At 62.5% G+C, this 25,535-nt stretch overlaps 1 protein-coding gene across 8 annotated transcripts in view; it reads right to left on the reverse strand.

Moving 5' to 3' along the window:
* INPP5A (inositol polyphosphate-5-phosphatase A) overlaps nt 1–25,535 on the reverse strand; it is a 157,129-nt gene that overhangs the window by 78,064 nt on the left and 53,530 nt on the right. For all 8 annotated transcript variants that reach the window (XM_070057048.1, XM_070057046.1, XM_070057050.1 and 5 more), the window contains exons 2-4: nt 22,377–22,418; nt 3,387–3,487; nt 273–360 (exon numbers count right to left, since the gene is read on the reverse strand). In XM_070057048.1, the coding sequence (XP_069913149.1) occupies nt 273–360; nt 3,387–3,487; nt 22,377–22,418 (231 nt within the window). The remainder of the gene's footprint in view (nt 1–272; nt 361–3,386; nt 3,488–22,376; nt 22,419–25,535) is intronic.

The following is a 25,535-nucleotide window of genomic DNA, read 5'->3' on the forward strand; positions in this document are numbered from 1 at the left end:
GACACAGCCATGCGGCCTCTGCCCTGGCGTGGCCACCCCCGGCAGCCTCAGAGCCCCCGACTCCTCCTCAGCCTCAGCCACCGAGGCCAAGGGACCCTCTCTGGGCTGTTCACTTCCTGATCTCCACCGGGATCGGCGCCTGGACAGGGACAGCTGAGTCGCCCTCGGTGTATGCTGGCCACCCCGCCCCCCCCAGCCTGGTGTGTGCGCCAGCCTCCCCAGGGGCTCCATCGCACAGTGCCGGGCGCTCCGCGTCGGCACAGGGAGCTCACCGTGAAGTGCTCCTGGGACTGGTAGTTCTCGTCCAGGTAGACACGAGCCCTGTTGTACTCCTTCATCGCGTCACTGGACAGCAGCTCTCTGCAAGGGAAAGGAGGCTGCGTGAGCAAAAGCCAGACACAGACACCTCGAGCGGGGCCGTCCAGGTTCAAGGCCACCTTCACACGGCCTGAGAACCGCAGCTGACCACACACAGAGACTCTCAGGGAGCTCTCAGCACAGGGGCCAGGCTACTCGGCACGGCCTGGGGACGCCAGACTCCCAGGACTCCCGGGAGGGGGAGACTGCGCTGAGCTCCAGGTCCCATCAGAGAAGTCAGGCCCCACGGCAGAGGTGAGGGGGGACCCAGCACCAGGAAGGAGGAGGCCCCAGGGTGCCTCTCAGGGCCTGAGCCTCCCCCAGTTCCTCCTCTGGGCTACAGCTTACCACCAGGAGAGCCCCCGGGCGGCCAGCTGGCAGGGACGGGGGGCACGCACAGCACACATGTGGAAGGGTCTCAGGTTTGACAGAGACAGATGCATCGGGGCAGGGCGGGCGGCGACGGTGGCCCTGGCAGGAAGAGGCAGAGCTCTCTGGCGGCTGCCACAGCTCCCTGGGGGCCCGAATGCGGATGAAAGCGGAGCAAATCCCAGGAGAGCGCGAGGCGCTCCGCAGGCAGGGGGGGGCAAAACCCGTGTTTGGAGAGAGAAGGGAAGTCTCCTCGCAATCCGAGGACGTGAGGAAGCCACAGGTGGGAGAGAGAATCGAGCTAACGGGCAACATCATCAAGCTGCGAGGAGGACAGCGCGTGGCCGCGGAGAAAGGCACATTATACACAGAAAATGAAGACGCACACAACGGCGGATTCTCGCCCGAACAACGCGGAGCGGAGCTGGCGGAACGGGGCCCTCAGAGCGAGGGAGAGTCACAAGCAGGGATTCTACGCCAACAAAAGCACCTTTCACACACGGAGACAAAGGCCTTCTCAGACACACAAAAGCTGAGATAAGTGAGCAGCAGCTGGCTGTGCGGACATAATGCCACAGAAAGCTCCCGAGGCTGAGGGAAACCGGCCAGGCTCCACTCCGCCGGGGAGAGCCGAGGCCGGCCACGGCGACACGGCCGCCTCAGCTACAAGGTAGCGCGCGCGTGCCCGGCAGCAGGAAAGCGCGCGGCAGCACAGTGCGAGCCGGGGCTCGGCCTCCCCGGCACCGCTCCTCCTCCCAGGCGCCCGGCGCTGCGGCTCGGCCACACTCAGCCTCACAGGCTGCCGCTGCACTTCTGCCACCTGCCACAGAAAACTTTCTCCTGCATTTGAAACTTTTTAAAAAAATGTTTGAAATTTATTTGAGAGGTAAAGCTACAAAGAGAGACAAAGAGAGAGGTCTTCCACCTGCTGGCTCACTCACAGATAGACCGTAACGGCCAGAGCTGCGCCGATCTGAAGCCAGGAGCCAGAAGCTTCCTCCAGGCCTCTCACGTGCACACTCTTCCACTGCTTTCCCAGGCCACAGCAGAGAGCTGGATCGGGAGTGGAGCAGCCGGGACTCGAACCAGCACCCATATGGGATGCCGGCCCTGCAGGCAGAGGCTTAGCCTGCTATGCCACTGCGCCGGCCCCTAAACTTGCGTGCTTCACTCCTTTGATGTCCACGTGGCTGATGCGGCCGGAATGCATTGTGTGCACCGGCCACGACAGCCATCCACACTCTGTGGGGCTCTCCAAGGCGGCCACTTCCCACCTGCATTCTGCGTTCACGGCGCGAGGCGGCTCAGCGCCTGGACAGCACGTGCTTCGACCGCCTCCCCACACTCCCCGTGCCCAAGGCCGGCACCGCCGCCGGCAGCAGTGGCGGGCAGGCTCGCGTCCCAGTGCCCCGCCTGCGGTTTCTTTTCCGCGGTGCCGGAAGGCAGCGCAGTGGTGAGGACCCAGGGTCTGGCTCCACGCAAAGTGAAGCAAACGAGAAAACCTCCAAGGGTCTCGCAGCGGGGGCTTCTCTGCAGAGACGCATCTGCTGGGCTTCCGCCTGCGAGGGCAGCGGCTCGTCCCTGCTGTGCACCTCGTGTGGCAGCACAGGGGTCAGCTCCTTCTGCACGGGGCAGGACGCAGGGCATCCTGGGACACGCAGGGAGGGGACCTACAGGCAGTCAGAAGTGGCTTCGCGTGAGGCCTGCACCTGATAAAAGCCTAGAGGTGGCCCCCAGCCTCGGCATCTGGACAAGGCCAGCTGCCGATACCCCTGTGCAGGCCAGCAGACTCACGTCCAGAGCAGCCCGGCCCGGGGGCTTGTGGGTCAGACCAACCCTCAGGAAGGGGCTGGTGGGGCGGGGCTGGGGATAGGCAGTGCGGGCATCAGAGATCCACAGAGAGCCGCAGGCCTCAGCCGGGCCAGGCCTGTCCCCGCCTCCTCCTCCTGGCACCTCTCTGTCTCCACCAGGAGGCCTCACAGCCCATGGCTGGGAGCCTCCTCCTCATTCCCTAACCATGCCTGACCACAGCCCCTGACAAAAAGGGAGCAGACTTAGCAGGGCAAGGCCACCTCCCAGCTGCAGCCACTGCAGACCCCACAAGACAAACCCAGTGTCACCCTGCACGTGACGCTGTCAGCGCAGGGGTGGCTAAGCCCCGGGCAGCATCCACTGCTCGCTCTGACAAACTCCTGTTGTGGTCAGGAGCTGAGGGGTGGGAGATAGGTGGTGGCCAGGGGCCAGAGGGACAATGGAGACCCACAGGGGAGCACCTCAGGGCACCAGGGGACGAGGCCCTGGCCACCCAGGGAGGACCCAGCTCTCTCCTGCTAGAACAGCACCTGGGGCAGCCCAGGGCCGCTGGGGAAGTGAAGGCAGAATGGGGGTGAGAGAGAGCCTGCACCTCCTCAGACAACCGCAGCCCCCCAGGACACATACAGCAGCACCAGGCCTTGTGGGCCGGAACCCCAGGCGTGTGCTAAGGGACCCACAGCCCGGCCCCAGGGCACAGCTATGCCACTGTAACTGGAAAGAGGCGGCCACGGCCCTGGGCCTCCTCTCTGGAAACCACGTGCCCCAGGCAGGTCCTGCCTGGGCGCGCCGGGAACACCCCCACTCCCACCGCAGACCCTCCCTGCACCGTCACTACTCAGACTCACTTGACAAACTTGTCCACGTGGGACATGGAGGCCTCGTAGTTCTTCCCTCCGAACTCCTGGCAGTGCAAGGCCATGAAGTGAGGCCTGTGGGTGTGCACGACCTGTGGGGAGAAGCAGACAGGGTCAGGGGCAGAGGCAATGTGTGGGCCCACAGCACAGCCAGCCAAAGACCCACCCCTCAGCCCGGGCTCTGCCCACCCGAGTCCCAGTCACGCCGCGCTTAACTTCCGGGGCCCTCCCCACCATCACTGAGCCCAATCACAAAAGAGCACCACACATGGGAGCAGGGAGGCTCCCCAAACACACACAGATCAGACAGGATCTCCAATTAAAGTGACCGGCACTAGGTGCAAGTGTGCGTGTCGGCGTGTGTACGAGGGTGCACACAGCTATGGGTATGTGTGCACCTGCCTGTTACGGGTGGGTGTGTACTGCTTGGGCATCTGAGTGCGTGTGCCTGCGTGTCCAACCACATTTGAGTAGGTGCACGAGTGCAACGGCACACGTCGGCAGCATGTATATGCACACGCATGCGTGTGTGGGTACATGACCATGCATGTGTGTGAGTGAGCACTTGTACAAATTCACTTTTAACACACTTGGGAATGAGGAGCTGGTGCTGTCCAAGGCACTGTCCGCACACACGCTGCGTGCTCAGGTGACTCTGCTGCCCTGTCACAGCAGAGTGCCCGAGGTCACACAGCCACTGGTCCACCTGCTAGAGGTCTCGCCCCCACACTCTGGCGCACCAAGTCCCACATCCCCCACAGCACACACTTCTGAGGCCAGCAGCAAAGTGTTTCACCCTCAGGCTTCGTGGAAACAGCTTCCCCGACTCCTGGGCCTCCCACAGGAGCCCTGTGAGGCTCTGAGAGCCCTGCCCAGTGCCCTCCCCTCGTCGTCTGGCCCAGCAGCAGGCTGGGCGAGCACAGGGGGTGTAGCACGTCGTCTGTGGGAGGAGGGGCCCAGGCCCTTGCAGACCCCGCTGTCCTGCATGAGTCCAGATGGGGGCCTCTGCCAGCGAGAGGCAGCAGTGCCCAGCGGTGCCCTGGGGAGAGGGCAGGAATGGAGGAGAACCAGCGGTGGCGGCCACGTGCAGACCAGGCTGCAGGCGCCTGAGCTGGAGGAGCTGCCCAAAGGCCCACACGCACACCGCCCCTCAAGGGCTGCCCGTGCCAGCTGCCCACTGCCCCCTCCAGCATGCGCACCTGGGGTCTGCGGATCCGAGCGTCTCCTGCCCTTGTCCCCTCCCCCCCTCTTCCCCTCGTGACACAAGGGGTCCTGGCCAAAACCCCTGTGCCATCAGACCCGAAACACAGCTCCCACCCAAGGCATCCACATTCATGACCCCTGAAATGCTCCCCCTCGAACCTCAGCCGCTGCTAGGCCAGAGGCAGCCGCAGTGAAACAAGGCAGGGTGCCCGCCTCCTCCTCCCCCAGCACTGTCCCCAGGGGGGCCCCCTCTGGGCGGGGCATCGAGCCCCGCGTTCCTCCCATACCTTCCCTGGTTGTAGCCTAGGCTGGAGGGCATTAAAGGAGAAAGACAGGGAAGGGGGGAGAGGGACCCGCAACACAGAAGCTCGGCTGCTGCTGCACCTCAGGACGGGGCAGAAGGGGGCGCTCTCAGACCAGGCATCCTAACTCACCCACCTGCAGCCGCAAAGCCGCAGGGCTACAAAGCTGCTGTCAAAACACTTCAGGAATAAACTTCAGAATCCACCAAAGAAAACTCCCCCACCTCAGAAAAACAGCAGCAAAGCAGAGTCCAGTTCAGCTCACGCTGTGAACACCGCTGAACCCAGCCAGCATCTGCAAGCACGGGGGCGGGGGGTGGGGGGGGGGTGGGACAAAGAGGCACAAAGAAGCAATTACAGAGCACGAGGGGGACTCCACGAGGGGGACTCAGCGCTCAGCAAGGGGCGGTGACGCCAGGAAAACCAGCGACAACCGCGCGAGAAAGGAGAGCAGGGAAAACGCAAGACAAGCCAAGGAGAACCCTACACTGCCAGTCCCACAGATGGAACTCAAACAGCCACAGCCACAGCTTCCACACCCACACCGGAGCCGCGCGGCACCCGAGCACCGGGAAATCCACCCACAGCTGCTCCAGGACTCGTCCACAAAAACCACCCAACCCTCCAGGTCTAGAGTCCACAGCAAGGACAGTGAGAACCCATGGAGACAACATTTTTCATCTTGACAAGACGAGGCGTGAACCACGGGGCACAGGACCACAGCCAGCCAAGTGTCCTCCAAACACCAGAGCTACAGGGAGGCGGCTCCACCAAGAACTGCAGCAGGTTCTGGTGCCTGAGCCCAGGCTGGTTCCTTTCCACAGCCACCAGCCACATCATGCACTTGGTCTCTGTTGGGAGAGCTCAGCTCTGCCGGGCAGCACAGAGGCACCCACAGAGACCAAGGGGCACGACTGTTCCCCAAAAGCTGCGTTCCCAAAGGCAGGCAGCAGGCAGGGCCGGGGGGGGGGGGCAGAGGGAGCACACGCCCACCCCAGAGCCGCAGCTGACACCGCCACGGCGCTCTGATCGAATGGCCAAACACCTGGGCCTAGAAAGCATCAAGTGACAGCAGCCACGTAAATATTCCACAAGAAGCAAGGAGCCAGCAGGTAAACTACAAAGGAGAAAAAGCACCTTTTAAAGGTAGAGACAGACACACAGGAACAGGACCCGGAGTGAACAAACTGAAAACTGGAATGGCAGACGGAGACTGAGCCGTGTCAACAGTGATGGTCCACGTGAGCTGCCCTGAGCCACGTGCCGGCCGCAAGGCACTTGTGGCAGTGAGTTGAATAAGCACCATGGTCACACTGCAAGTAGTCATCTGCCTCGCGCAGCAGACAGGATCCACTTCTGCTGCCAGGGAGTCCTGCCACACAGTGCGGGGACGCAGGAGCAACAGGGTGGATGCCTGCGCACAACCAGGACAGTGCTGAGCCCCAGCTGCTCCACACCCCGTCCAGCTCCTGCTAAGTCTCCTGGGAAGACAGTGGATGAGGGACCCCTGCCGCCCCTGTGGGAGGGAGGCCTGGATGTGGAGGCCACGTGGGAGTGAACCAGTGGATGGAAGATATTTTCATTATCTGTCTCTCTCCCCCTGTCGTCTCCCTCTGTTGCTCTGCCTTTCAAATAAATAAGTAAATCATTTTTTTAAAAAAGGAAGAAAACAAGACTTAAGTACATGCTGCCTGTAGGAGCCACACTGTGACACAGAAGGGACCACGTGCACAGGAAAAGACAGACCACGCAGAAGCAGCCTAGGGCAGAGAACTTTCAGGAACAATCCCAAAGACAGCACAACCACAATGCGCGTTTCTGATGATACAAAACGCCTTAGGTAGGGACTGACAGACAAAGGGCAAGACAGGAAACCTCACAGGCACGGCCAGAGACTCCACCACCTCTGCGGTCCCCGCAGAGCAAGCCACGGCCTTGGTGAGACACAGGCCCCGCCCCACTGAGCTCAGGACGAGCAGAGCCACGGCCCAGCAGCCAAACGCTCTCCAGAAAGGCCCTCAGGGATTCTGAGACTGAAGCCCTGGAGGCCGCCCTGTGCCCTCGGAAGCGGAGCAGGGGCAGCCAGATCAGAAATCCAGAGCAGTACAGCGGGTAGAGCCGCTGCCTACACGTCGGCAGCTCCTATTGTGTCCCAGCTGCTCCAGCTCTGATCCAGCTCCCTGCTATGGCCTGGGAAAGCAGCAGAGGACGGCCCAGTGCTTGGGCCCTTGCACCCGTGTGGGAGACCTGGAAGAAGCTCCTGGCTCCCGGCTTCAGCCTCGCCCAGCTCTGGCTATTGCAGCCATCTGGGGAGTGAACCAGCAGATCTCTCTTCCTCCGTCTCTCTTTGAACTCTGCCTTTCAAATAAATAAAAAATAAATCTTTAAAAAAAACCCACATAATTATATCATTATGTGAGTGTACCTACAGAAAACTCTAGAAAATGCCCACTCATTGGAAAGCAATCAGTGGCTGCTTGGTGACCGGGAGGGGAGGGGAGGCCAAGGGGCACCAGGACCTTCCTTGGATGAGAGAGCTGTCACTACCCTGACTGAGGCTCGGGACAGTTTTGCAGGTGCACACCCAGGTCAGATCCCTTTAAGTCCCTGAAGCTTACTGCACACCAGTCAAACCTCAATGCGTCACAAAAACCGAATTCCTATCAAAACACCAGCCAATTTTAACACGAACTGCGGAAACCGTGGGGAGACAGCCAACAATGTCTCCTCACTGCCCGGGTGTGGGGAGCAACTGGGAGCAACTCGGACTAGACTAAGTTACTGGAATTGGGACTTGTTCTATGCATCTGCTTTCCCACAATATGGCGCTGAGAAGGGAGTAACAACTTCTACGCAGCTGCCTCTCGCCAGCTTGAGTGATGACCTGCAGGAGCTGATCCTGCTCCTGATTGGAGGAGAGCAGCGTACTCGGCGTGTGGGTAGCAGAGTTGGGATTGGTGGAAGAGGACTATAAAGGAGGAGAGAGACAACATGCACCAGGAACATCTAGGGGGAACATCTATTTGAAGGAACACCTGTGCAGCCCCCGAGAGAGCCGGCCGGCGGTGTGCCGCTCCCCTGCGGAAGTGGGGAAAGTGGCCAGGGGGAACCGCCCTTCCACGGAGGTGGAAGGGACAGTAGCCAACCCGGGAAGAACCAGCAGCAAACCCGGGGAGGGCCGAGCAGACAAAAGAACAGCGCAGGGTCCTGTGTCGTTCCTCCACAAAGAAGGGGAGCGACATAATGGTGCCGTGACTCGGATATGAAGCCTAGCCAGGGTTTAGTGTCGTTCCTCCATGAAGAGGGGGAGCGACACCCGGGCGTCCCGGGCTCCTCTCTCTGGGCACAGCAGTGAGGCCATGGGGGCTCCTGCTTGTTCTTCCAGGGCCAACCACTGAGGCGTCATCATGGACAGACGCCCTGCCAGGGTCTGCTGCAGACAGGGGGCCGGCTCCCAGGAGGGCGGGGTGGGAGACAGCCCTGGGCTGCACTCTGCTGCTCCCCACTCTCACGCAGGCTGCAGCTCAGCAAACAGAAGGCCGCTGACCTCACTCGCTGCTCCATGAGCCAGAGGAGACAGAGGCCCCGCTCAGGCACACGCCGACCGAGTATCTCTCTTGGCTTCTCACCGGTGAGGCAGAGGCTGACAACCAGGGCCCTGGGACTCCGGAGCCCGACAGCGTCCTGAGGGAACTGGGCACGGCGCGGCAGGAGCAGCTCACGTCTGGAACGTCTGTTGGGAATTCCTGACCCTCTGCAATGAGTCCAGCTGTGGGGTCATATACAGGGTGGCGGGAGGCTCCACTGATGGAGCGCAGAATCCCGCAGGCCAGGGGAGGGTGGGAGGGAGCTGCGGGCAGCGCGTCAGGCGGCACCGCCACCGGGATGCCCTCTCCAGACACCGCAAGCTCCGGGGGGTCAGGGAGAGCCTGACAGGGGTGTGCACTCGCCCACGTCCCTGGCGCAGACACCCCGACTGTGGCCCACGCCCTGCACCATGCTGGGGAGACACACGGAGCACGGTTCTCGAAGTCAGGCCGACCACGAGACCATGAGCACGGAGGGGGCCCTGGACTGTGCGCAGCGGCAAGGCAGGCACTGCCTCTCGATCACCTGGCTACGTTCACATCATCGACTTCACACTTAGGCCACCTGACTCTTAACCGTGGCTGCGCTCCCAGCTCCGGACATGTCACACTCAGCTGCCGTGAGGGCACTGAACACGGGGGACAGCGGCGGTGCCAGAGCGGCTTCCCAGGATGCTCTGTGGCTCTGACTTGCTGTGCCATTTCCGGCTCTGCTGGCATCCATGCCTCCCCAGAGGGCTGACGACAGACGCCCGGCACTGGCTCAGGCTGCACACGGCCAGGCCGAGACAGGCAGCACCAGTTCTATGTCACCTCCTCTGGCAAAGGCTGGGTGCAGCAGGTGCCAAGGAGACACAGCTGCGGTGGACACCAGGCCCTGGCACCCGTTCCTCCGCTGGAACCAGGTGACGCTCAGTGCTCTCGGGCAGGCGCAGGACAGGCTCACAGCTCTGGGACTGGCCTTTCCTGGCCACAGGAAGGAGCGCTGGAGCCCAGGAACCTGGACACGGGCTCTGCAGCAACACAAGCTGGCCACTGGCCAGGGCGGCTGAGGCTGGGAGGAAAAGGCCATTCTGCAGGACAGGACGCGGCCCTCGTGGGCCTGGGGAAATGCACCCCCGTGGACACAGGGCCAGGGGCTGCCTGTCCACCAGCCTCCTGTTCCGCACTCCACAGCCAAGTGACAGCTGCGCCCACCCGCCCTGTTGGGACAACGGGGAAAGTCACTGCCCAGAGCAAACGCTTCTTTGGCCAAAATTCTGCAGAAGAAAGGGGCTGCTTCTACCCAAAGGTTAAAAAAAAAAAACCACACCTGGCGAGAAGGCTCTCCGGGCTCTTTCCTTGCACTGTGCTCCCCACAGAAGGATCCAGAAAAGCACGTCCAAGAGGCCTGAACTGTACTTTGGCAGGAAGAGCACCCAGCCGGCACTCAGAGCTGCGAGGACAAGCTCCCCACCCCCACCATGCTGCCGCGTGGGGCTCCGGGAAGCCAGCGCCCAGCCCTGCACGCCCTGGCCGCACTTGGCCAAGAGCGGTGTTAAAAATAGCAGCGGCCAGGCCTTGTTAGGCTTCCTGTGGAGAGCCGCATCTGAGTGACCTAAAAAGGAACGAGGATGCGGACCCAGCCAGCGGCAGCCTGGCGGCCAGGACAGGGCCCACGTGCAGCAGCTGCAGGGCTGCAGGGGCCTCGCCACCCAACAGACGGCCTGTGTGCCAGTCTCTGCCGAGCCGGCTGTGCGGGCAATGGGCACGTGGGACGCCTCGGCTGCCACGAGCTCCCTGGCAGCGCCATGGCCGCTGTGTGAGTGCAACTGTCCGCAGCTGCCCCGGGCCCTGCAGGAGGCAAGGAGGCCACACCGATCAGTGTGGCCTGGACAGCACTGACCCAGCTGCTGGCCAGAGACAGCCCAGGCCCACAGCCAGGGAGACTGGTCTGAATCACACTAGACAGCCAGCAGGATGGCCACCACTTGTGAGAAATGGTGGGAGAGGCAGAAATAAGGGTTGGGTCCAACCTCCCTAGACCCCGGAGCTCCACGCAAACCGGTCGGCCTCACAGAGCGCTTCCCCGCCCCAAGGGGCAGGGCTAAGGGCCACAGCCTCAAGCTGCTCCCAACACATCTTGGGAACCTTCTGGAAACCTCTCACAGAGCCACAGAGAGCTCGTGGGGTGCAATCCCACCTGGGAGCAGTGCCCGTGCGTCTAGCCAAAGGCTTCCCACAGAGCCCCCGTCTCAGCTGCCCTCCCCGCTCTGGTCTGCCCCCCATCACAGCAGCTGCAACCCCACCACCTCCACCAGCCCCGTCCACGGGGCCAGTCCCGACCCCTGACCCCTGACCCCTGACTCCAAGTCAGCACCTCCCAGAAGCCAGGCCCGGGCCCAGCCAGGCCTGAGCAGACACGGCTGGGCCTGTCTCCCTGCAGGGCCCCTGAGACTTACACCAGATTCTCAGTTATGCTGCTGGGAGTCCCGGTGGCCCAGCCACGCACCCTCGTCTTTTCTCAAGGACCCCAAGCTGCCCTGTTCCTCTGCCCACAGCCGACGGGCTGCCCAGCCCAGACAGCACCCCAGCCTCTACCTCCAAGTCCCTCTGTGTCTCCCTTGTCCTTCCAGGGCCTGCCTCGGGACAGGGAGGGGCTTCCACCAGCCCGGCCACCACAGCACCTGCCTCACTGCCTCCTCCCCTCCACCAACCGAGGCCTTGCTGTGGCACCGCAATGAGAGAGGACCCATCCTGTGGCGACGACTCCACCTCAAACACATCTCAGCCTTCTGGGGTCTCGCTTTCTCCTCTGTGAGACGGAGCATGGAACATGGCCACACCACAGAGTGCAGGGCCGGGCGCCGCCCCTGGGAACGCACAGCAGACCCAGGCGGGCAGCAGGGCACACACAGGACGTGGCGCAGGTCCCGCCCTCCTGGGGGATGGGACTATGACACGGCTGCTTGCACACCGGTGTCACCAAAGGCTCACCACGTCAGGGCTCTGGCTGCTGTGCCGTCAGTGAGGGGCTGTGTCTCTGGGACCCCCGGGAACAGGGAGCTGGGGTCAGGGCCACCAGCAAGTGGGAGGCCTCAGTGTGTAACTGCGACACCTTCTGGAAGGCGTCACCCGTCCTCGGCACTGCACACACCCATGTCACCACGTCCCTGGGCACCAAGCCCAAGTCAACTCAGCTCCCCCTGAAAGGGGCGGGGCGGGGGGCTCAGCTGTGCTGCAGCTGCAGGTGAGAGGGAGCTGGACATGCCCTTAGTGGAGACCTGCCCTCACACCTGCCTGTCCACAGCAGCACCGTGCCCTGTGTGTAGACCACACACTGATTCCAAGGGCAGCCCAAAAATACACCCCCCACCACCCCCACCACCCCCATCCCCACCACCCCCTCACCACCACCCCCACTCCCACCCCCTCCCACCACCCCCTCCCCACCACCACCCCCTCCCCACCACCCCCAACCCCTCACCCCAACATCCCCACCACCACCCCCTCACCACCACCCCCATCCCCACCACCATCCCCCACCCCACCATCCCCCCATCCCCACCACCACCCCCACCACCCTCACCATCCCCACCACCCCCTCACCACCACCACCCCACCCCCACCCCACCACTCCCCTCACCACCACCACCACCCCCACCCCACCATCCCCCACCATCCCTTCACCCCCCTTACCCCCACCCACACCCCCACTACCCCCACCCACCCACCCCCAGTGGAGTCCTGAGCACCCCTCCCAACTGCAAGAGCTCTTGGGAACGGAACACACCATCTAACAACACGGAAACGTCGGGGGCCTGAAGAACCCTGACCGCCCAGGACACGTGGCGGGCTCTTCCTCTCCAGTCCCTTCAATCACCTGGAGCTCAGAAGTCTCCTCCATCCATCCAGAAGGAGAATAGAGTCAGCCACGCTTCCTCCCGGGAGCTCCCGCACACCTGCCGGGCAGCGCGGAGCAGGAGCACTGGAGAGGTGGCTGCTGGCAGGGGCAGCACCCTGGGCCCGAGAGAAGCCACTCGCTCTTGGCGGCAACAAGCCTGTGGCTCTTGGCCGTCGAGCCAGGCGTAGGCACCTTCACTTTAACAGAAGGCAGCTAAGGCCCAGAGCAGCTGGGCAGCTGCCTCGAGTCGCACAGCAAGGGAGCGGGAGGAGGAGGAGAGACCCCTGACCCCCAGCCCTCAGCCTGTGTCCCTAGGCGCCCTGGGGCACACGGGATCACGGGATCTCTCGGAAGACGACTCAGCCAGCAAAGGCCTCGTCCCCACTGGAGGCGCCTGCTTCCCTCCACCGGCACGCGTGAAGATGCGTGTCAGAACACAGCAACACAGACACCTCGGCCCAGCAGCTGCTGAATTAAACAAGAACCAAGGCTCCCGACAGGGCGAGCACACCCGCGACCTCCAGGAGTCCTCCACGCGGGGGCACCTCCGCAACGGCTGTGCCCGCATCACAGCCCCAGCCCCCTTCCATGCCCACTGGTGTCCCCCAGACCGCAGCTTCACCTCCACGGCTGGGGATGACAGCCACGGCTCCTGCAGGAAGTGGAAGGCGGCAGGGCGTGCCCTTGCCGTGCCTGCCAACCCCTCCTACCACCACCCTGACCACCCGCACCCCTGGCTCCAGAACCACACTGGACTCACTGCTTTCACTACTGCTATTCCTCCTCATCCATTCGCCCACCATGATGTAAAGAACTGGGTGGGCGGCCGGCTGCAGCTGGGAACGCAGGGGGACAGTGAGACACTGGCCTGGGGTGCCCACCTCTGCAGGGTGCTGTGCCCAGGGGCCTCCACGGCCACTCACCCTGCACCTGAGGCCGGCCCTTTCAAGACAGGTGGGGGGACAGCACTAACTCCCAGCCTCGGTCTCCCCTTCAGGTCTCCTGGGAAGACACAGGCTAACTGCCCTCCCCTACCTCAGTCGGCACCGGCTGCTATTCACAGAGGTTCAGCAGCTTAAACACAAACATTTATTTTTCCCAGTTCTGGAAGACCAGGCCTTGGTGGGGCCGTGCCCCCGGCTTGCACATGGCCTCTTCTGCCACAGACCTTTGACCGCTGGGGGCTGTGACCATCTCATCTATCCTGACCACACCAGGACACCTCCCAAAGCCATCACTGCGGGAGACACAACTCTATTCCCACTGTTCCCGCCCCAGGCCACACACAGCACCAGCCAAATGCCACCAGGCAGACGCCAGCAGGAGGAAGGGGCCTTCAAGCAGGCAGACGGTCGCTCCATGGGAGTCACCGCAGTGGTGCTTGCGGGCTGGCAACATCCCGTGGCAAGCTGTGACAACTCTTTACAAAGCACCTGAAATGCCGGCCCAAATAAACACTCATTTAGGGGCCAGCATTGTGGTGCAGAGGATTAAGCCGACATCCCAAATCAGAGCACAGAGTCAAGTCCCAACTGCTCTGCTTCTATGCTTCCTGCTCATGGTTTGGGAAGGCAATGGATGGTGGCCAAGAGCTGGAGTCCCTGTCCCCCATGTGGGAGAGCAGGATGGAGCTGCTGGCTCCTGCCTTCTTCCTGGCACAGCCCTGGCTGGTGCCACCTTTAGGAAATAAACCAGAAGATGGAAGACCTCTCTCACTCTCTCTCTCTCCCTTTCAAATCAATAAATTTATCTTTTTTTAAAGAGATTTATTCATATTACTTGGAAGTCAGAGTTACAGAGAGAGAGAAGGAGAGGCAGAGACAGAGAGAGAGAGGTCTTCCATCCGCTGGTTCACTCCCTAATTGGCCACAACAGCCAGAGCTGTGCCAATCCGAAGCCAGGAGCCAGGAGCTTCTTCCGGGTCTCCCATGTGGGTGCAGGAGCCCAAGGGCTTGGGCCATCTTCTGCTTTGCCAGGCCATGGCAGAGAGTTGGATAGGAAGTGGAGCAGCCGGGACTAGAACCGGCACCCATATGGGATGCCAGCACTGCAGGTGGCAGCTTTACCCGCTATGCCACGATGTCGGCCACAATAAATTTATCTTAAAATGGACACAATAAGAACAGGGAGGAAAGGGGTCCCACGTGGGCCCAACCATTTCTAACACACCTGCTTCTCCACTGCCCGCTGCTGAGAGGCACTAAACAACTAAATTCCGTGAGTGGACATTAAGTGACCACAGGATGGGGGGGGTCGTAGGGATGAGTGGCCGGGACTGCGGCCTGGACGCACCTGCCTGAACCACCAGGCAGGACAGCCTTTGTGTGGGCGGCATCCTGTGGGGCAGCAGGTGGAGCCGTCACCTACGACACAAGCATCCCACACAGGGGCACTGGTTGAGTCCTGCTGCTCTGTTTTCAATCCAGCTCCCTGCTAATGTACCTGGGAAAGAACTGGATGACGGCCCAAGTCCCTGGACCCCTGTCACCCAGGTGGGGACCCGGACGGGGCTTGGGGCTGCTGGCCTCAGCCTGCACTGGCGAAGTGAGCCAATGGGTCAGCACTCACTCTCCTTTCTCTGCAACTCTGCCTCTCATATAAATCAATCAACCTAAAACCAAAAATAACCCCAACGTACACCACACGGCCAACAGCCAGCTCTCTCCTGGGAAAGGACTTGAAGGGAACAAAACCCAGGGTCCTTAGAGCCCAGCTTGTGGACGTCCACATCTGCAAGTGACCACCAAGCTGCTGCCCAGTAGCAAGGATGACGCAGCAGGAGCTGGGACATGGTGGCAGCTGAGGGCCTGTCCTGCTGGAATCCAGTCCCTGGGGGTCCTGAACAGGCAGAACGGAGGAGGTGGTACCACCTTGGGACAGGCACTTCAAGGTCACAGAGGTGTCACCCTGCATAAATTAGCCCTCAAGTGAAAACCACGTGGATAGCTCACCACTCCCCATACTGTGCACCTGTCACTCTGTTCTGGGTCTGGTCTCGGCTGAGTGGGCACCTCGGTGTAAGCCCTGGATCAGGGCGGTCCCTTGACCTCAGCCAAAGCAAAGAATTGAGAGTAGTAGGGCCTGGCCCTTGGTCACAAAGCCTCAAACTAGCCAGGGGTCCTGTTCCTGCCCTGCAGCAGAGCCCACCCACCCCAGACTCTTTCCTAGTACCTCGGCCACAAATCCCTGCTCCCAGTCTCGCCTGCCCACGCCCCTGCTAGTCTTCCCCTGGCCTCCCAGGTGAACTCCTGCCACGAGCATTCTTGTCTTGGGGTACACTTTGGGAATAATAAGATGTGACTACTTCCTGACTGCTTCCTACTCTAGCCCAGGGTCTAGACTGCCAGCTGGGATGAATCCTTGCCTCTGTGGAATAAGGTTAGGAAGCCAAGGTCAGAAAGACACGGAGCGACAGAGAACGCCAGGAAGAGACTGGGGTCGACAGAACAGGGGCTGCAAATGACACGGACAGGCATCAAAGAAAGAACGATGGGCGGGATCCCAGGAGGAGGTCGGGGGTCTCCCAGGCCAGGACCCGGGGGAGACCCAGCATCATGGGGACCAGCATGGGCCAAGGCCACTAGCCAGGAGCTGACTTGCAGGGTGCGGCTCTGCAGGGCCTTCCAGGTCACCTTGAGGACCCAGCTCCTGTGAGGCTGCTCTGTGAAGAAGTCTGTAGGGAAACAGCAGCAGATGCAGGAGGCCAGGAGGGGGTCACTGCCAAGGCCAGGGAGGGTGGGTGGTGGCAATGACACAGTCAGATTCCAGAGCCACTCTGACAGCCACTCTGACACGGCTGACTCTACTGGGCCTGGGCGTGGGCACCATGGTGCTGCATCAGGTGTGGGCAGATGGCAGGGAGGCCCCGGCTCCAAGGCCCAGGGACACCCAAGCCATGCAGCTCCTGGGGCTGAGTCTAGAAGGATTATGGAGGCCTAGGCTGAATGAAAAAGGCGGGCTCAAGACTGGAGCAGTGCCCTGGAGCGAGGGGTGCAGGCAGCCAGGCTGCAGGAGGAAGCACACACCTCCCAACACCAAGGCACCTGGGTGCCTGGAAAGCCCAGCCCCTCCCCCACACGGGGCTGTGCCGCTCCGGCCACCGCTGCCCGGCCGGGCCGCAGGGCCACCAGGCAGGCATTTCCGAGCCTGGCTTTTCTCAAAGGCAGGGACACCAAATGCTGCAGGTTCCCTGTGCTTGCGTACTCGCTTGCTGGCTGGCTACACGGACAGCAGCGGGGTTCTCAGGTACCACAGAGGGGTGGTCAGGTGGGTGGACAGCGTCCACACTGGGTGGGGGTGGGGCTTTGGGTTTCAGCCCCTCTAGCAGAAACGTGCTGCTGGCGCCCTGGCGCACTTTTCCTTCCGTTACTTGCTGCTGCTATCCTTTCTGGTAAACCACTGAGCCCTTTTCCCACGGGCAAGTGTTCGGCACAGGGGTTAAGGCACCAGTTATCCTACCACACAGATCCCCCAGCAGAGTGCCCGGGTTTGAGACCTGGCTCCAGGTTCCAGCTCCCTGCTCATGCAGACCCTGGGAGGCAGTGGGGATGGCCCAAGTACTCAAGTCCCTGATATCCACGTGGAGACCTGGATTATGTTCCTGGCTTCCAGCTCCAGCTCAGCCCAATCCCAGCTGTTGGGGATATGTGGAGAGTGAACTAGCAGATGGAAGATTCTCTCTTTCTCTGCCTCTGCATCTCCCTCTCTGTAACTCGGCCAAGACTTGGAGGGTCAGGCAGGGACCAGCTGGGACATGAGCCAGGGACAGGAGCCCTGGGCCACGGACCTGTTCCACGCCGCAGCACAAGATCCCTGAACCAGAGACGCCGTGCCTGCCCGGCCCGGCCAAACCCCTGGAAGCTGCACAACAGCTGCGCCTCCCCCAAGGCAACCGTGTGTGCAGTGGGAGGCGACCCAGCGCCGGAGGGCCCACGGCCCCACGTCTCCGCTCCCACACAGCAGCACTGCGGCCCCTGCCACCCCAGCCCTCCCCACAGCCGTTCAGTTCTGCTCACTGCTGCCCCCTCCTCTCACTGTCCTCTCCCTTGTCTCACATCCTGGACAAGGGACCACGCCTGTGCGGCCCTGAGATGCTGGTTCACTACTGACAAGGCGCTGCTGTATCCCCTGGCGGCCACGTCCACGCCACCCATGACTCCCAAGGCCAGGCAGCCTCCTGATCTCAGCGAAGGCTGCGACCCATCTCCAGTGATGCAGGGACAGAGAAAAGGGGCGTCCACTGCCCTCCTGGGGCCAATGGGCACACAAGTAAGCTCACAAGACACACACACACAGCCCCCAGGAGGCCCTGGGCAGCCAGGACTTGCCAGGTGCACCTCCTGGCTGAAGGCCAGGCCCAGCTGGATGGCGGTGCACCAGGGCAGATGCCCAAGTGCAGCACTTAGTGGCCCACCTCGTGCATCCAGTCCTATCGGTCTCACAGCTGCTTGGCCTGAGCCACTGTACCCTCTGGAATCCCAGGTCCCCTTGGAGCAAGGGCTTTGGCCTGGGAAAGGGGCCAGCTCCACAGCACCGCGTGGCCACAAAGGCAGGCATCACGCACGAGAGGCCCCAGTGCTTCGGTGAGAAGAGCTCAGTGCACTCCAGGTTCCAGGTGTCTGAAGCCACACAACAGGTCACCCTCCTCTGACCACAAGCTGACCTGGGCCGCCTCCTCAGGCACCAAGGAGTTCCAGAGGAGATTTGCTCAGTGGGCCAGGAAGAAGCAAGCATGGGAGCCCAGGGGTGCTGCTTCCTGCTGCCCCAGCACCTCCACCTCCCACAGTGGCCCCTGTGGGCACAGCCCTCACAGGCAGCATCAGGAGTCGGTACCTGGCAGCCACGCCCCCAGCACCCAGAGCCACATCTGCTCACAGCCAGTGTCCAGGGCTGCTGGGGAGGGTGTGACGTGGCCACACTCGAGAGGGAAGACAGGGATGCCCTCCAGGCAGGCAGGATTGCTCCAGGCCTGGATTTGGGGCTCAGGCTACATGCGTGCATCCCTGCCCCCATCTGTGGAAGGCCACGGCCCACCCCTGTGAGTCTGGCCAAGTCCCTGGTGTGTTGTTAGCCTGGGCTGCCCTAACACATCCCCACCTTGGGGCTCAGGCTGCAGACCTGCACTCCTGGCCCAGGGGCAGGCACAGATCCAGGCCTGCTGCACCCTCCCCGTGCAGGGAGGGCACCTCAGCTCCCGCCTCTCCTCTAGTCGACCTCGTCACCTCCAACACCGGCCCTTGGGGGCAGGACATGGGGGACACAAGCACTCCAACCACAGCTCCTTCGTTCAGGCCCAAGTCCTCCCAGCATGGGAGAGCTCTGGGCTCACCGGCCACGTGTCCCTGAGTCTGACGTGAGGAGCTGGGGTTGGGGGGCAGGCAGGACGGGCACAAGCCAGGGCCAGAGCCAGGCAGTGCACCTGGGCCACACTCCCTAGCACACAGCCACGTCCAGAGCCCCAGAGGTTCCTCGGCTCTCCCGATGGACAGACAGTGGTCTGTGATGGGCTCCAGGGCACAGAAAAGCAGGAAGGGCGGACCTGGCTCCCTTCCCCACCAAGGCTGTGCTCAAGGCCATTTTGGAAAACAAAGGAAGTGTGTGATGGGGACGCTAGGATTCCAAGGACACCAAGAGCAGACCTAGCAGCCGTGCACCTCTGCTACCCCCAGCTGAACCCCAGGCTGCAAGCTCTGGTTTCTCTTCCGTCCCTGGCCCCTGCCACCAGGCACGTGGGCTGCGGCCACCAAGGCACCGGGCACACAAGCTCCGGTTGCTGAGGCTTGCGGTGCCATGCTCCAGGCAGGGCCCGGCTGCTCCACTTCCAATCCAGCTCCCTGCCAATGCACCTGGAAGATGGAAGATGGCCCAAGTGCTTGGGCCTTTGCACCCACATGGGAGACCCGGATAAAGCTCTTTGCTCCTGGCTCCTGGCTTCTGCCTGGCCCAACCCTGACTACTGTGGCCACCTGAGAAGTGAACCAGCAGACAGAAGTTCTGTCTCTCCCTCTCTGTAACTCTGCCTTTCAAATAAATAAAACAAATTTTTAAAACAAAGCAAAACCGGCCGGCGCTGTGGCTCACTAGGCTAATCCTCCACCTTGCGGCGCCAGCACACCAGGTTCTAGTCCCGGTCGGGGCGCCGGATTCTGTCCCGGTTGCCCCTCTTCCAGGCCAGCTCTCTGCTGTGGCCAGGGAGTGCAGTGGAGGATGGCCCAGGTGCTTGAGCCCTGCACCCCATGGGAGACCAGGAGAAGCACCTGGCTCCTGCCATCAGATCAGTGCGGTGCGCCGGCCGCGGTGGCCATTGGAGGGTGAACCAACGGCAAAAGGAAGACCTTTCTCTCTGTCTCTCTCTCTCTCACTGTCCACTCTGCTTGTCAAAAAACCAAACCAAAACAAAACCACAACAAACAAAGCTATACCTTAAGCTGCAGACATTATTGCCAAAATTAAAATAAACTGAGGCAGCTGGGAGACCTACCTGCACCTGCCACTCACCCAGAGCCTCCCAACCAAGGGTCCCTCATAAGGCCAGGCAGGTGGGGGAGAAGGGCACAAGCCTCTCCAATCCCTGGAAGTAACTCAGGCCAGGGACACAGCGATGCCCCGGCTGGGAAGCCAAGCCCCAGCCAAGGTTGGTCCTGCAGAGCTCAGGAACACTGCATCTCCTCTCAGCTTCCACCCGAGTGGGCCAGAGACTAGGCAGGAACAGACGTGGAAGTAAGACCCAAGTCTCACCTGAGACTGTCCGCTAACACCAGACTCACAGCAGCCACCTGCCAGCCCCACCTCACTAAGGACACCCCTGGGACCTGCTTCCTCCCACCCCACATCAAGCCCAGTGCCCAGCAGACATGACTTTCATGAACATGGGACAGAGACTGAGGGACCCCTCTCCACCCCTGTGCAGCCGCCCTCAGAGACACCAAAGAGCACCCCATGTATGGGCGGCTCTGGCACACAGGTCCCACGGAGGCCACGTCCAGACCACCCAGGTGGACTGGATGCTGGCCTCCGTGCACCTCACCCGCAGACATGGCCAGCAGCACTCGCTCAGGTCTCAGCACTGGGAGAGGGAAACCCCTGGACAGCCCATTTCCTACTCATCCAACGCCAATACCGCTAGCAGGCCCACACAGCAGGCGGCTAGGCATTTGTGTGTGTGTACATGTGTGTACACGCATGTGGGGGGCATGTGTGTGTGCACGTGTGGGGGAGCGGGCATGTGGGGGGGCATGTGTGTGCACGTGTGTGGGGTGTGTGTGTGTGAATAGGTGTGTGTGTGTGCACATGTGTAAGAGGGTGTGTGTGCACGTGTAGGGGGTGGGTATGTGTGCACATGTGTAGGGGTAGGTGGGTGTGTGCACATGTGTAAGGGGTGTGTGTGTGCACATGTGTAGGGGTAGGTGGGTGTGTGGATGTTCACATGTGTAAGAGGGTGTGTGTGTGCACGTGTGGGGGGGTGGGTATGTGTGCACATGTGTGGGGGTGGGTATGTGTGCACATGTGGGGGGTGTGGGGGGTGGGCGTGTGCGTGCACGTGTGTGGGGTGTGTGTGTGTGTGCACATGTGTAAGGGGTGTGTGTGTGCACATGTGTAAGGGGGTGGGTATGTGTGCACATGTGTAAGGGGTGGGTATGTGTGCACGTGTGGGGGGGTGGGTATGTGTGCACGTGTGGGGTGTGTGTGTACACATGTGTAAGGGGGTGGGTATGTGTGCACATGTGTGGGGGTGGGTATGTGCATGGGTGTGTGTGTGTGTGCACATGTGTGGGGGTGTATGTGCACATGTGTGGGGGTGGGCATGTGTGTGCATGTATGGGGTGTGCGTGTGTGTGCACATGTGTGGGGGTGTGTGTGCACATGTGTAAGGGGTGTGTGTGTGCATGTGTGGGGCTGGGCATGTGTGTGCATGTGTGTGTGGGCATGTGTGTGCATGTGTGGGGGAGTGGGCGTGTACACATGTGTGTGCACGTGTGGGGGAGTGGGGGTGTGAGGGGATGGGCATGTGTGCGTGAGCATGCGTGTGCAGTGGGGTGAGGACGCAGGGAGGGAAGCGTGAAGGGGCAGGTCACAGGGCAGCTGGGGCTTCTCCCGGCCGGCCTGCCTGGGCTTCGCCGAGGCTCGCCTGCCTCCACAGACAGAAGGGTTACAGAATGAAAGCAGGGAAGAGGCAGCAGCTGGCTTTCAGGAGGACCAGAAGGAAAACACCGAGACGCAGGGTGGACTCTCCCCTCTCCACCCTCCCTGCAGTCACAGGGCCCCTCGGACCCGCGCACGCCGGGCTGCTCAGCCACCAGGCCTGCTGCATGGCAGCTCTGCAGGGTGGCCTCTCGTGCCATCACCACATCACCCCGGCCCTCACAGACTCAGCCACAGGACCACGTGACACCCATCACCTCCTGACGGGACACGCGGGAAGGCAGGGAGTCGCCTTCCCAGCCCCAGTGACGTCCCCGGCACCCGAGACACTCAGCCAGCAGGGCCTGGGAGGCAGTGGCCACTGCCTGGAAGCCTCAGGCCCCGCCTGGCACTGTCCCTGCCCAGAGCCACGGCTCCCCCAGGCACTGTCCCTGCCCAGAGCCACGGCTCCCCCAGGCACTGTCCCTGCCCAGAGCCACGGCTCCCCCAGGCACTGTCCCTGCCCAGAGCCACGGCTCCCCCAGGCACTGTCCCTGCCCAGAGCCACGGCTCCCCCAGGCACTGTCCCTGCCCAGAGCCACGGCTCCCCCAGGCACTGTCCCTGCCCAGAGCCACGGCTCCCCCAGGCACTGTCCCTGCCCAGAGCCACGCTCCCCCAGGGGCCCCTCCAGGCCCTCAGAAATGCACATGGACAAGCGCCATCGCTGCCCCACCCCACCTGAACCTGGATCAGCGGGGGTGGGGTGGGGTGGGGGCCCCTCAGCACAGCCACGCGTGACGACGCCCGGACCCGACGTCACAGTCACGAGGAACAGCACGGGAGACCCCGCAGGGAGTGCTGGGAAGGGGCTCCCACAGCGCTTACCTGGTAGAACTCCCGAAGCCAGTTCTTCTGCAGGTTTTCTGGCTGTAAATCAAGAAGAGAAAAGGCAGTCAGACCACTGCAGGGCCCCAGAACTCAGAGGCCTCCCTGGGAGCCCCAGGGGACACCCCGACTGGACGGGCCCCCACTCCCCCGAGGGACCCTCCCCCTGGGCGGCACATTGCAGCTCATCCTGTGACAGGAGGTGGAGCAAGGGGAACCTCTGCTGGCCCAGGGCAGGCAGCACACTGGATCCCACCCGCAGCCCCCTCCCCACCCGCAGCCCCCTTCCCCACTGCGCTCTACTCTGGATGTCTCCCAGGGTCCAGAGAGCACACAAAGTAACCACCTGCCCAGCGAGAGGCCACTCCTGGGCCACGGCCACCTCAAGGGACCCAGAGCCATGCTTTCCAGTGTGGGCAGGTCCTACTGAGGGGGGCGGCGGCAGAGGGGCTGGCCACAGAGGCAGTCCTACCCAGACACTCCCACGCTGCTGCACACATGCCCCCCAGGAAGCTCCCAGTCAGGACCCCGGTGAGCAAAGCTCAGCCCTGACAACGCCCTGCTTATCATGGAGGGGGCACAGGCCGAGGTCCCGCTGCCCTCCCTGGCTGCCCCCCAGCTCCCACAAGGGCACCACAGCCCAATGAGACCAAGTGTGAGGAGCCTGAGAGGAGCCAGGGAGCAAGAAAGCACACAGCGTGGACACCGTGGAGGGGACAGCCACACGGAGAGGTGGACAGTGGCAGGCAGGACAGGCCCCCACAGCAGGGGTGGACAGTGGCAGGCAGGACAGGCCCACGGTAGGGGTGGACAATGGCAGGCAGGACAGGCCCACAGTAGGGGTGGACAGTGACAGGCAGGACGCTAACTTGTGGGCGTGGACGGCGGTGCCCTTATCCCTAGAGCAGACGGCCAGAGCACAGCCGCTGATGTGGTCATTGAGTGACTCACAGAAGGCAGTGCACATGGCATGGACACGCGGATCAGGTCACTGAGATGGTCACTGGGCAGCGGGGGACAGCACCAAGGACAGGCTGCAAGCACACACAGGATGCTCAATGCCACCAGCAACTCGGGAGACCCACAGCGCAAGGCCACACAGGGCCAGAGACGAGATGTCCCTACTATCCCGGGGGATGTGAAGCGGGTACCCACTGTGGCCTCCTTAAAATGCCAGCCTGGGGTTTCCTCAGACCCAGCAGCCCTTGCCCAGGACAGCCAACAGCACCTGCTGCACATAGACACTCACAAGAACCAAACACAGGAGCTGCCCCAGCACCCACAGACAGGCACGTCTGTGTCGGGGGCTCGGCCTCCCTGCCCCGGGCCCAGGCTGCCTGTGCCCCAACTGCTGCTGTCCACACCCGCGCTGGGGCAGGGAGGACCTCTCGCACCCCACGATCACGGAAAGACAGAGAACAGCCCATGGACTGCAGTCAGGAGCCCGGCCAGTGAGAGGAGCCACCCCTTCCCCACCGAGCCGGGCTGGACCACCGTGGAAGCCAAGGACAGGCGGGCAGACAGGGGGACGTGAAGGCCGCTGTGACCTTGCAGCAGGGGGCTCCCTGAGTCAACGCTCGACCGTCAGCGACAGCGGCCAGGTTGAGGAAGCCCCTGCTCCAGAGAAGCTGGGCTCCACCTGTCGGAGCTTCCTGTCGGCCCAACCTGAGGCCTCTCCGACGTCAGCCAACACCCCCCCGCCGCCGAGAGTGCTGCAGCTACAGCCTCACTGGGGCTGGTGCGGCCCAGCTGGCAAGGGCTCGGAGGTCCACGGCAAACCCCACGCACCTCCCCTTCTCAGGCTGCTGGAGCCAGGCTGAGCTGCGGGGTGGTTCTGCCCTGGTGCTGAGAGACACGCGCTTCCCACACCAGGGTGCCTGGATGCGACCCCTGGCTCCAGCTCCTGACTCTGCCTCCTGTGGACACACCCCCGGGACGCAGCAGTGATGGTGCGAGTATTCGGGGCCCTGCCACCCACAGGGCTGAGTTCCCCACTCCTGGCTTCAGGCCCTGGTCATTGTGGGCATCTGAGGAGTGAACCAGCAGACAAGAGTTTTCTCCCTCTCCCTCTGCCTCTGCCTCTCACACCTGAGCTGCAGCTGCCCCCAGGAGCAAGCCTCCACAGGGCACTGGCTCGGAGCCCTCGTCCCAGGAGCGCCCGAGCTCGCACCAGCTGGCTGTCCCTGCTGGCTACACTGCCACCTTGCAGGAACAACCCCGGGTCACAGGAGACCCCGTGACTCAGCATAGGGCCCTGGAGCCAGCAGGCAGGAGCAGGCCGTACCCGACTGCACACGGACAATCAGGTGTCAGGAACCCGAGTTCTGCCTCCCCTTGAAACAGATGCAGGAAACAGCAGGCCTGCAGGACCCTGAGCGGGAGCTAAGCTGGGCCGGCCAAGCCGCGCTTCACACTTGCGGCAGGACTCAGCCGACACCAGCCCTCTGCAGCGTGTGGACATGAGGAGAGGGGACGGGCCACGCTACTCAGCAGACGTGGGACCCAAGGCACCAGACGAGCAAGAGGCCCGCGGGCTGCACCTGCTCAGCCAGGGCCCTGCCAGGCGCCGGCGTCCTCGGCCACATGCCCGGCTCAGCCCTGACTGAGCAGCACAGCCAGCGCGGAGCTCAGAATCTGGTCCTTGCCGACGCACGGCCCCCAGCCCACACGTGCTCGTACGCACGCACACAGGCCACTGCCTTGCTCTTCAGCCCAGTGCGCCAGGCAGCCTGGCAGCCCCAGCTCCCGTTCTGCCCACCCAGCCCACACGTTTCCAGGGCCTCTCCCTTGACCCACAGAGCCCCAAGAAGGAGGAAGGTGATCCATGCACGTCCAGCGGCAGCACACACTGACTGGGACCCCCACAGCTCTGGCTTGTCCCAGAAAATCCACCTGCTTATTAGCTGGCCTCATATTCAACTCCCACCCCGTCGAGGGAATGGGTCAGAAATGGGACAGTGCACGCTCCAGAGCAGGGCCTCTCCTAGCCCCAGAGGGCGGCCCCTGCCAAGGAGGGACCCCAGAGACACAGCCTCAGTTCCGTGCTCCCCAAGTCCAGCTCCGTGCCCCTCATGGCGGTCAGCACCACCACCCTTGCTGGGGCTGGCCATGGAGTGGCTGAATTATAAATCCAGACAGTGCTGGGAAGAGTTTAAACAA

The sequence above is a fragment of the Oryctolagus cuniculus genome, chromosome 15, assembly GCF_964237555.1.
Source record: "Oryctolagus cuniculus chromosome 15, mOryCun1.1, whole genome shotgun sequence".
Classification (NCBI taxonomy): domain Eukaryota; kingdom Metazoa; phylum Chordata; class Mammalia; order Lagomorpha; family Leporidae; genus Oryctolagus; species Oryctolagus cuniculus.